The sequence below is a fragment of the Cinclus cinclus genome, chromosome 11 (assembly GCF_963662255.1).
Source record: "Cinclus cinclus chromosome 11, bCinCin1.1, whole genome shotgun sequence".
NCBI classification, from domain to species: Eukaryota; Metazoa; Chordata; class Aves; order Passeriformes; family Cinclidae; genus Cinclus; species Cinclus cinclus.
In genome coordinates, this window is record NC_085056.1 from 18,785,408 (window position 1) to 18,798,320 (window position 12,913).

Here is a 12,913-nt window from a genome sequence, read left to right on the forward strand (position 1 = left end):
TATGGGGGCAAAATTTTAATGCTATCTAATAACAAGTTTTAGAAGACTTCTGAATTTGAAGAATATAGTAGTGTAAGCAAACCCACACTGTTTGACCAGAGCAGATTTCTTCTAAGATCAGTTTAAGTTCCAACAAATTATGGTTTGTTTCCTAAAAATCCTGTACCTTAACTAATATTCTAAAGCTGATTAAATTTTGGCAACGTTAAAAATTTATTAATATTCAGCTAAATTTAATGTCAACCAAAAAGCAAAAGGAAATTAAAATTATGCACAGCTAAGTCTAAAACATCCAAATCATGTTTTTCAAAAGAAGCACATTATAACTTTCTAAGTACAACAAATTTGCATCCAAATATCATTATAATATTCAGGGAAGACCAATTTTTTCCATGTAAACCCTGAGATACCAATAATAAAAAACAAAACCAAGCCTCTTGTAGCTGCACTGATATGAAAAATACTTTTAATACACCTGAATATTTTGAAATTTTTCTCTAAACAAAATAAAACAGAAAAACTGCAGCTAGGAATAGTTAATATCACAGAATTGTGGATTCATTTATGTTGGAAAAAGTCACAAAGGCCAATGAGTCCAACCATTAACATCCCCATTAAAATCCTATACAATCTTACAATTTGAACAAATTAAAACTGTTATTTGGTACGATTGCACTTAGTCATGTTTTTTCTTGAATATTTTAAAGATACCAGAAAGACTGCAAATGGTAAAGATCATTAAATATCAAATACATCTTTGTGTTACAGGTACTTCTCTCAGTCCCTGCTCTCTGTACTGCTGTTACTTGCAGGCTCTGATAGTCTGTGCTGGATGTGTTCCACTGCTCCTCTGTGGTCCCTGTGCTGCAGACACTGTCCATCCTCCTGGGACATGTCCACACTCCAGTACCTTTGAGCGTGGCCTTAAACTGATGCCAGCTGAGCCCTTCCCTACAAGGTATGTGATTATCCCCATTTGCCAGTTTTCCAGAATCCCACTAAGAATGGAAACAATCAGATTCTATTCATGCTTTACACAGCAGCAATTAAGAGGAGCCTAACTAAATGTCTAATCCAAGACTACCCCACCTAAGAGTCAAGAAGAACCCAAGTCTTCCTTTCAAAATGGATTTGCCTCTCCTCTCCCAAGAATCTAACACAGAAGTGTACCCAAAGCTGTACGTCTGCCTCTACTCCTGAAAGCTGCAAAGAACAAGACAAAGATACTGTAAACAGCAGAAATCAAACAAATAGCAAATGCAAGCAATCAAAGAATAAGAAACATCAGATTTAAGTCTGCTGTGTAAGTCGATCGTGTGCCTTGACTGCCCAGCTGAAGCATTCATCATGGAAGGACTGGAATTCACTGCATACCCACAGGACACAGCAATGTAGGATCAACAGGGTCTTAGTCTTTCTGAACTCTTGTGTTTGGCACTGCAAGCCAAATACACCTTTTTTTTAAACTTGGGAAGGGAAGAGGGGTGGCTCTATCAATTCCCTACAAGGCTATGCACTACTGTATATAGATATTTAACTTCTGAACCTTCCACAACAGAATATGTAAGGGTAGAGGCACTGTCTTTAAGGAAAGCCTTTACACAAACTCCTCAGGGGAAACACACTACACTTTCCTTATCTCAGCAGCTTCAATTGCTCCCAGAGGAAGATGGCTCCTTCCTCACATACTGTCCTGGATAATCAGCCCAGCTGCTGAAGCTAGAGAAATTTTCGGGGAAAACCTGGTTCACTTTCTTCCAGAATACCTGTGAGCAAATTACAGCCTTAGGTATGGAAAGTAGAATCTTGCTGTAGTACCCAGGCTGCAGAATGGGCTTAGAATCTGAACAGCTCTGTATGTATTGACCAAGACAATCTTATTTCAGAACTTCTAAAACACTGCCTTATTTTCCCCTCCTTTTTTGAGAGTGGAGAAATTACACAGTTGTCAAGGGAAGAGAACCAAAGAGCTTTCAAACTTAGATGAACACTTGGTAGTTTTTCAAACACTCCATCTTCTAGTTTTAAAAAAAGTAATTCCAAATCCATTTTTATGTTCTCCAGTTAGCACTTTCAATGTTTCTTAATGAGTTGCCAAAAGTAACTGCCAGCTTTTGCAATTTCTTTGGCATGTTATTTAATATCCTGTATTTTACATCTGGCTGTATAGCTCACAACAGACTTTCTCATCCCAATAATTATTTAAATGGTATAAACACATGAAAACAATTGCTTAGCTGAGTAACTTGTGGCACCTGAACAGCTGTCATTAGGCTAAAAGTTAGGACAATCTGCAGAACAGCAACTGTAATACCTATAATGGATGAAAGCCATGTCTTTTTCAGATGCATACTTCATAAGATATTATTTCCTGGAATCCTTAAGGCACACTGCAAGTTTCCACCTGTGCTGACTTTCTACATAGGTAGAAGAAAGGTAAAACACAAATTCAGTGACTAAAATACAATGCTAAGCTCTACAAATTTAAAGCACTCTGCATTTTAAATCCAAATAAAGCTATCTCAAAATAACTGAATAAAGATACAGTAATCAAGTTGAGCTCTGCACAGTAAAATACCAACCATCCCACTAATATCAGAAAGAAAGGTTAAAACACCATAGCCTGCCACGTTCATCCATCTCACAGAACACTTTGCAGGACTCAGGCAATTAATGTTTATATTCTGTCTTGAGCTAATGGCAACAGAATTTCCCTGTGTTTCAGTCACAGTGGACATCATGACTCTTAAGTATTCATACTCTATATACACAAAAACCTAGGACATCATTTTTTATTAATTTAAAATTTCTTCTGGAAATTTTAATTCACTGAATTTAGCTTTCTGACCACCAGAAAGAGATCCTGAAAGAAAACAGCTTAATTAAAAACTCACTGAAAAAAATATTTTTCAGCACACACAGTATCCTTTATTTTAGAACTGCATCCCTGCATTGACTAATTATAATGACTACTCAAACAAATAACTGACATTTCTAAAACCTTAGCATAATATTTACCATTGAACATTTCATCTGGAAAACCAATGAATAGTCTCCGGTTATAAACCATCCACCTAATCAAATAAAAGTTTTCTGTCTAGTTCTGATTAGATAAACCTTTAGAATTTATATCTTTACAATCTTGTTTTAAAAGGCTGTCAACCACAATTTTTAAAGAACACTCTAAGGTCAAAGATATATAAAACATAAGCATGTCACAATGAAAGAAGACTCTGAAGATCAAGTGCAGAGTCAGGGAAGTTCAATGCAAATTTCCCAAGGGCAATATTAATTATTTCTTAAGCATTTCAATTACAAAAAATACAGAAATGATGCAGTACAGTTTGGGCAGCTACCACTGAGATTTTCAAAGGAGATGAATCCTGACAAGTTACAATATCATGATTCTAATCCTCCTACACTAAAATAATCAAACTTTTGCATCTTGCAAGACAGTGATCATTCCTAAGGCCTTGCTGGCTTCCTCTAGTCCAAGCCAGTGTGTTAGCACGAGATAGTGTGAAGGGGAAAAAAAAGGAAAACAAAAGTGTACAGTGCAATGAGTTATTTTATCTGGGCAGAACTCTGTACAAAAACAAACACAACTTTCTAATACCTGAGCTCCTCCAGATTTCAGCTGGCTCTACAAACACCTGAACATGCAGTACTCTCACGGGTTTATTTTTATATAAATCCATCAAGTAGGATTGTACTCATTCTTCTCTCTATCCTCCTTGAACAACATTAACTGCTTCATACAAGTAGAGAACAGCTGGCTGAGATCACCATGATCTACATTTGCTCTACACACATCTTTGGGATCCAAACCCCAGACTGAACCCAGAGCCAAGCAGAGGGATCTACATTTCACACTGTCTTAGATTCCATGTGCAGTAAAGGTTATTCCTCAGAAGTCTTCAAATTACAATTTTTAAGTATCTGTTACAAATATTTCCATGTTGAATTTTAATTCAGTATGCTGGCCACCTAAAAAGTAACAGCATGGAAGAAAAATGGCTAAAACTAGCACACTTGGATCCCATTCTTGGTACAGTCCCACCACACACCTGTTTTGCACTTACACTATGCACTTGTCCCAGGAGCCATTGCTAGAACTTCTGCTTGTAGTAATTACTAAAGAAGTGCACTTATACCCAAAGAAAGCCCCCAACAACCAAAGACAGATGTACAAATTCAGGAACTGGCTGCAATTTTGTCCAAACTAGTAAGAAAAAAACAAACAAACAAACAAACAAAAAAAAACCAAAAAACAAACAAACAAAAAAACCTGTAAATGAATACACAGGCTTATCTCTGTTTTTGTTTTTCCTGGAATATATTTCTCTTTGAAGGTTTCTACAAATCTTACTCTTCCAGATACCAGAAATGTAAGCATTATATGGCTGCCTTTTCTGCAAAGAGGTCTTGAAAAAATTTCATCCAATACTGCACTTACCTCTCTTTTGAGAGCATAAAGTTTTTCCAAGTGATTCCAGGCTTTCATTTATGTCTTTCCTGACAATGAGCTACAGTCTTCCCAGGTACACCCACTTCTAAAACTTACATTCTAGTTGGCTACTCTGTGGTTTATAGATCTCCTCATGTTACTATTTTCAATTCTCCAAATTTATTCCAGCTTCCTTCTCTTCTGAAATGTTTATCATCGTTTTCAGTCTTGAATTAAACTTTAAAATCTTTTAGACGGTAAATACAGTGCAATACATAAAGGATGTAAAGGGAAAGTAATGAAATTATAAATATTGGGAAATACCTGTTGAACTCATTTCAAGCAATTTCTACAACAACTAAAGAGTTGCAAAGGCACCTTTTTAATCTTTCCATACAGAATTACACATCTCTTCTGCAAATACTGACCTTAGACAAAACTACCTTAAACTTAAATGCCTCACTATGGCACAGCAGCCCTGTACTAACATTCAAAGATGTTTCCCTCTGCATTTTAGTAAAAAAGCTCAGTTCTAGCCCTAAATTGTCTCTCCACAAACTTTTAAACCAATGCAACCTTCAAAGAAATTTTTTTAAAAACCAGAAAAACAAACCAAAAAACACTCCCACAAAAAAAAAAACCCACCAAAACAAACCAAAAAACACAAGACCACCCCACATTCACCCTAGAAAACGAATTAGCTCCAAGTTCAAATCAACATTCCACTGGTGAGGTTGAGACAGCAAAGCACTCTATCCTACCAATCCCTATAGAAAAAGGGAAAGGTACTCAAAACACAGGCAAAACTTTCAGTGTAGACAGATCACACGCAGAGGCAAATTAGAATAATAGAATCTTTCTTTTGAAGAAAGTATATTTAAAAAGTTATTTAAAAATTATTGCAAATCCTTGGACAGAATGTGATTGGCTTTCTCTTTTCTAATGCCCAGTGACATTAACTATCCTGGGATTCAGTAGGCTGGGATATTGCTGTACTTCTGATTTAGAGCAGCAAGGGACACTTACTAGACCAGTGGTACACAGTCCAGACTAAGACTGAGCTTTAGTTTCTCATCATCTCTCGCTCTGAACACAGGTCTTAAGAGACTCTCTAAAGCAGATTTTTTCTTTAAATTAAAAAAAATAATAATAATCCTAGGCCTCATAAAATAAACTACATTTGAATAAGTATTTCCTGTTTTCACAACAAAAAGAGGAGGAGAGCACGGCTGCAGAAACACAGGAGGTAATAATGTGTAAGATGTAATGCACCCAAGTGCAATCAAGCCACACGTACCTGAGCTGTTGACAGGCGAAAAACAGGGCCAGTTGTGGGCACAGAAAGCCTGGGTGACATGTTGGCAGGACCCTGTCCCTGTGTCTGCACCTGAGCCTGCATCTGAGCCTGTGCCAGAGCCTGCTGGGGCACCATCACGAGCTGTCCGGCATCCGTGCGCACCAGGACCATCCCTAGTGAGGGCAAGGGAACTGTCACTGCACAGCAAACAACAGCAAGAACAGCACAGAAAGAACAACCTAGCCACAGAATGCAGAGTAAAACTGATGCACAGCACTGTACGTCGTTCTCTATAGTCTATCTTGTTTTGATTCTCGTGGAACAGGAGATTTTATTTCAAAGAAGAAAAGGAGCACCCACTAGCAGACCCAATTCAGTTTGGAATTTAAATAACTGCAGCTTATGGAAAGCAGTGATGAAAGAAGCAGCCACTTGAACGTTTGGGGGACAGAGATTTCTAGCAATCTAGTCAGTGCCAGAAGAACAAAATTAGAAATAAATACTCAATAAAAGTAAAAACTCTAAGGACAGTGCAGCTGCTGGGAACACAAATGAATATGTGCATACCAGGGACAATGACCCAAAAGCTTTACTGAACAACTGTTTATGAGTACATGCAAATATTAGGCCAGACACACTTCTGAGTATACAATATTTGAAATTTACTTAACATTGAGCATTAACAGTTTAATCTGCTTGGTACCCACCATCACCTCTTTGGGAGGCATTAGCTGTGATTTAAACATCAACAACAAACACTGTCAGGCCCAGAGAACCAACACAACTCCTCAGCACACAGTGATACAGTGCAGCAATTTTAGACAATTGGCAAGTGTTTTCCAACACTTTCCAGAAGTAAATGATATTTCTTTCAGATTATTTTCTTGTAAAACACCTCACAAATAGAGGCCTTGTAGACAACAGAGCCACTGCCATCAAGCTGTACCCAAAGTTTTGTAGGAAAAGGGGAGACAATGGCTAAGTTGGCCCATGGGTTCCTGGAGTTTCACACATTCAAGGTCACTGCAAAGCATGTAATGCTCTTCCTACAGTTCACTCTGAACAAAGAAGCAGTTCTCCAGACAGATTATTAAAAAGAAATTTCAAGTCAGAATACATTTTAATAATTTAACCTAGATACAACAGGTCAAATAAACAGAAAAACACCTTGTCTGCAACAACTAGAGAACCAAACACTAAAAACCCACAAAATCACTTTTAGTCTGCTGATAACAGACACTGTTTCTACAACTTATTTCTATGTGCAAATTGCTTCATATACTTCTTTTAACTTTTCAAAGGAAAATGAAGAAGGTAAACTTTTATTTCCAATTCTAAAGGTAAAAGCTTACATCCAAATCTAATTGTTAACTCCCCGGAGGGGAAAAAACCCAACACCTTGCTAAAGGGACACAGTTTGCAACATACCCTGAGGATAAAGAAATTCAAACACTATCATAACAAATTTCAGAACCCTGTAGCAAGAAAGTCCTTCTTTCAGTCTGACATGGTAAAACCAAATCCCAGTTGTGGGATGTACATGTGAGAAAACTACAGCACACACAAAAGCCCTGACTCAAGAGTTGAGTGCTCCCAGCCAACCTTTCCTGATACAAACACAAACAGATGGCAAATTACTGCCACTATAAACTAAAGATTCATGGAAATCAAAGTTTAAGGTAACAGGCATACAGAGCTACAGCAAGGACCACATCCAAAATCCATAATAACATCTCTCTTTCAAAGCCAAGAGTAATTCAAAAATTAAAAAGTTGAAAGAAACTCATTAAAAATTCATCTCAAAGGTAACTTTTAAGGTCCATTAGCCATTTAAGCACCAAGCTTCACAGTTTATATTTGCAGAAAATCCTGCAAGCAGATGATATATTTGTCATATGACATTCCTAAACCATCTGGACACCTCAATATGCCAACTGGCCAAACTGGTTGTCACTTCTCTGATTATGTTGTGAACCTTATACAAAAATCCTCATAGGATAATACCTACCACATACTAAAAAATACATGCAATATTTACATTGCACAGATTCACAGGTGTGTTCTTCATTTATCTTCCCATTTTCTAAACCTAATTCTGAATAGAGAAAAATTGAGGGGAAAGGACAAAACGTGCCACACAGTCTCAACCAAAGTTGCAGACACAATTACTACCGTAAACTTATAAATACTCATGTGTTAACATTCTATCTTAATTCAGTTTGGAGGACTACAAATTCCTGTTACTGAGCAGTTGGTACAAGCTAGAATCCAGCTAAATGACGAGTTTAATTTTACCTTCCTATCAGTCACATTAAAGATGAAATACGCAGCTTATGACCATTATCTGCTGCAATAACCTGTTCTCAAAAACTGATTCTAAATTTCTGTTTTATACAGAAGTTTGCTATATGGGAGCTTCAGATTAATTATCCGCCAAGTTAAAAATTCAAAAATTACATAGTATATTCTAAAAGGAAGTTATTCAGAAAATACAGTTTTCATGTTTAAGCAAATTTAATGGATTTCCAACGATCCTGCAATAAAATCAAATTTGAATTAAAACTTTCTGGTGTATTATTTCAATAACATTTTCTAAATTCTGGATCAGACCGTTTTCAGGGCTCAGTTTTCCCACGTCTGCTTGAAAGTAACAGATCAAAGTATTGACACAATGAACTTCAGAAACTGTGTACAAGGTTAATTCAGAAACTGTGTACAAGGTTACAATGCACATTATCATCTGCATAGAGTAACCTTCAACAGATTAACCAAGGGAGGCAAAGGTTAAAGATGTACAGTCTGAACAGCAACAAATCTGTTTCAAGGTAGCTGGGTCTTCATGAAACCACCAAGATTTGTATGTTTGGAGCATCAGATTCTGGAGGATTTTTCATAAACTAGGGCCAAAAGCACAATTACTAAAAGTCCACTCTGAAGCAAACATCTACACCATCACGTTCCTGCTCTACTTAGCTAATAAATATCAAATATTTCAAGATGTAAGTTGGAATTACTAAATAATTTCAGACTACATCAACGGGTCCACATCTTAACATGCTTTGATACTAACAGGGGAAAAAAAATAATTAGCTTAAATGTTGAATCAACTCCTAAATCAAAAAGGCATGAAGATACCCAGGTTTTTGCAACATGAAAATTTAAGTAGGGGACCACAGTATCCTTCAGATGAAACAATATACAGATTAGGAGTAGGAATCATGAGGATGAAGGGTTGCTGGTTTAATTAGCTAGCAACCTTGCTGAACTTCCATTTTTACTAAATAGAGTTAAGAAACTTAGAGGGGTACAAAGAGCATACAATTGCTTCAGAGTTGGAAACAAAATCTGGTGATGTGAAGACTACCCTCACAAAATTACGACATTATCACAATGACTGAAATTACAAATTTTAGATTACACACATTTACCACCTGGTCCACAGCAGAAAACATTCTTTCAAGCAGAAAAACTTTTCAGGACCATCAAGGGTAAAACAGAAGATAAAAGTCCTTTAAAACACATATAAAGTTATTCTTAGCTACCACTCCAGCTCTTTATCCAGCGTCCAACTACACCATCACAGGGTAACTCACCGGAACGACCGCGCTCCCCAGGACAAAACCAGTAACTCACCCAGGAGCAGCTGCAATCACTCTGCATTGGCCGTTACCAGTTACACCCTAATTAGCGGCAGCCTGTTCATCAGACGACGGTGCCCTCAGACAGGCGCCTCTTCTTTAGTTTCCAGCACGCCGAGCAGCAGGGGCATGACAGCTTCGGGGGAAAGCAAAGCCCTCGGCCAAGAGAAGAAGGTTAGAGCGAGCGGCGATGCCGGGGGCGCTGCGCAGCACTTACCGGGCGGGATGGTGAAGCCGGGGGGCAGCTGGATGGTGGTCTGCGGCGGGGGCCGCACGATCAGCTGCGGGGCCACGATCCGGGGGGCAGCGCCCAGCGCCGGGCGCGGCGACACGGCCTGGGGGGCGGCGGGCAGGGCAGCGCCCGCCTTGGCGGTGACCGCGGGCTTGGGCGCGGCGGGGGCCGCGGGGGCCGGCGGGGCCGAGCCCGGGGCCGGCGGTGCGGGCGCGGGGCTGGCGGAGGCGCCGAGCGTTGTGACCGCGGGCAGCGCGCCGGGCGCGGGCTGGGGCTGCGCGGCGGCGGCCCCGCCGTGCCCGCTGACGGGCGGCGCCGCGGCCGCCCGGGCCCCCGCGCCCTCCCCGTTGGGCGCCGCCTCGCCGGGGCGCGGCGCGGGGGCAGCGGCGGCGCCCTCGGCCGCTTCCGCCGCTCCGCCGCCCCCCGCCGGGGTCCCGCCGCCCCCCGCGGCCCCGGGCGCGCCGTCGGCGGAGGGCGAGCTGGGGCTCCCCGCGTCCCGCGCGGCGGCGGCGGCGGCGGCTGCAGCGGCCACATGGTTGTTGACAGGCTGGGCAGGGGCGGCGGGCTGCGGCGGGGCGGGAGCGGGAGCGGCGGGGCTGCCGCCGCCGGGAGCCTCTCCATGTGATTGCTGCACACTACTACTGTTTACACTCGCTCCCCTCCCCGCCGCCGCTGCCGCCGCCACCGGGGGAGACGGGGACGGGAGAGGCCCCTGGGCGGGGGCTCGGCTCCCCGCGGTGCCGGGGCGCGCCGCCGCCTCCCCTGCCCCGGGCGCGGGAGAGGGCGCAGGGCGGCCGTGCTGTTGCCGGCCGGGGCTGCTGCCCCCCGCCAGGCTCCCCTGCTGCGGCTGCGGCGGCTGGGACGGGGCGGAGGTCCTGGGCGGGGGCGGCTCGGCGGGGCCGCGGCCGCCGGCCAGCTGCGATTCCAGGGATCCCACCAGGTCGCTGAGCGCCTTCTCGTCCACCTCCTCGGAGAAGAGCAGCATCTCCTCCAGTGGGTCCGACGCGCCCGCCGCCATCTTGCGCTGAGCTGGGAGCCGGCGGCGCCGTGCGCATGCGCGGGGCTCTGCCGCGCGCGGGGCACCATGGGAGGGGCCACCGCCTCCGCCCCGCCCCGGGGCGGCACCGGGGCTGCCCGGGCGGGAGCGCGCCCGGGACCGGCACCGGGAACCGGCACCGGGACCCGCCGGTCGGGAGCGCGCCTGGAACCGGCACCAAGACCGCCCGGGCGGGAACGCGCCCAGAACCCGACCCGGACTGCCCGGGCGCCCCGGCGGCTGCGGCCGCCCAGGGAGAGGCAGCGCTGCCCCTCGGGAAGAAGCGGGGCGGCAGCGGGCGCAGGGAGGTGCCGTAGGGACGGACGGAGGATGTGGAGCAGCCTCCCTGCCCCGGGTGTCCCTAGGCTGTGCAGCCGAGGGAACTGCCCCAAACCGTAAGCACGGACAGGTCCCGGGTGCACTGCTCTACTTTGCAGTTACCCGTGTCCGAAGCTACTTGCTCTAGCCAGACCAGAATGACTGCAGTGACACAATTTCCTAACGGGGACGCTATTGGCAGAAGATTTGGTAAAAAAAAATGAGGCTTTCCATCGCCAGATCTGCTGCCCTGGCGTGCTGTTCCCTCGGCATCCTCGCGGGAAATTTAACGTAGTTAATTTTGTTGCTAGTGGTTTTGTTATCGCACTTCCTCACAGACCCTGAAATAACTTTTAAGAGAAAGACAGTGGTCCTAAATCATCGTTTTTTAAACAAATGGCCAGGAGAGTGCCTTTGATAGAACCCTCTAAATAAAAACTTTTTTTTCCTGTATGAATAACACACAAGGGATAGGCATGGGTTTGTGACCCCGGGAGCAGCTTGGATTCCACATCTGTCTCTCCTGGCCTGCAACAGCACAAGTGCCTGCAAAACTGGGATGTACGGGAGCTGCTGCCCTGTGGTCTGAAATGTGAATCATTCCTCATTTTGTAATCTCTCAGGGTTTCCCAAAACCTGGAAAAGGTGCCTCAGTGAATAAGGACATTCAATTGGTGGGAAGGAGTGAGGGTGCTGGCTCACCTCCTCTCCAGTCCTGGCTCAATCTGCTCCGTCCTACCGTGTAAGACTCGCTGGAGTCACAAGACCAAACTGCTCCTGGCTGCTCTGTTTCCTCTCAAAGGAGGTTACATTTTTATTCAGGGTAGTTTCACCTGATTGTCCTTTAGGAGCAAGTTCATGATGAATAAAAAGAAACCACTCTTAAAATGCATTAAGTATAAGTTGTATCAGTTTAATTAAGATAAGTTTAAATGTCTCCTGAAATCAAACCAGTGCATATTTCTTCAATAAAGTAGCCAGTGAAAATACTGAAGGTGCAAAGGCGTGGTAGGATGTATGAGCAGGATCTGATGCAGTGTGTGAATTGCAAAGTACAGCAGTGTTTATGAAAAGCAGGATTAAATGTACACAAGAGATCTGAGCAAATTTTTGATGTATAGAAAATGAGCATTGCTTTTGTGGAGTGCTACAGCTAAATTAAATTTGGATTTTTAACAAATGCTTCTACCTGGAAGTTTAACTAAAACACAGTAGGTATTAAGATTCAATTTGCTATTGTATAAAGAGTAATTGTTTGGGTTGGAAAAAATAGAAATCTAACCAATATGACTTTGTTTATGAGTCACAGACTATTGATTGTATCAGAGAATAGTCCATGTAGTCGTCACTTAGTTGCGCTGCTCCTGAACTTCATTTGCATATGACCATCTCCAGAGTTTTCACACCAGAATGGAAAGGCAGACATGATTCTGCAACCAGTCCTGACTATGAAAGAAGTTTTAGCGTCCATTTTTCTAATACTGTGGCATTAAACTGTACTTCCATAAAAACCACCCTCTCCAGTTTTGAGAGGCAGGTGAGAGAAGTCTTAGGAAGATGTGCACCACATCTTCCTTCCTTCTCTCATCGAGTGTAAGGCAGCAGGAAATCCACGTACCACGGCGTAGCTGATCCTCTACGCTGTTACGAGCCTCTCCAACTCCTCCAGGAGGCCGAGGAGCAGCCACAGACCAGCCTTTTCCTTGTCACCGCATGTTACGTGGGACTGCTCGTGGGGGTCAGCGGCATTTGCCGTTCAAACACCGGGCCCCTCGAACCCCCCATCACCAAAGCTCACGAGCTGCACCTGGGCCGGGCCGGGCCGGGCTGAACCGAACCGAGTCGAGCCAGGCTGAACCGGGCCGGGCGGGGCCGAAGCTCCGCTCCGAGACGCTCGCGTCCCTGCTCGCAGCTCTCGCGAGAGCAGCCGCGCTCCCAGCATGCA

The 12,913-nt window shown here is 43.8% G+C and overlaps 1 protein-coding gene across 1 annotated transcript in view; it reads right to left on the reverse strand.

Moving 5' to 3' along the window:
* Positions 1–10,632, reverse strand: part of LOC134048543 (transcription initiation factor TFIID subunit 4-like) — a 146,609-nt gene extending 135,977 nt beyond the window's left edge. The window contains exons 1-2 of the mRNA XM_062500380.1: positions 9,600–10,632; positions 5,739–5,917 (exon numbers count right to left, since the gene is read on the reverse strand). Of these exons, the coding sequence (XP_062356364.1) occupies positions 5,739–5,917; positions 9,600–10,632 (1,212 nt within the window). The remainder of the gene's footprint in view (positions 1–5,738; positions 5,918–9,599) is intronic.
* Between the last annotated feature and the right edge of the window lie 2,281 nt (positions 10,633–12,913).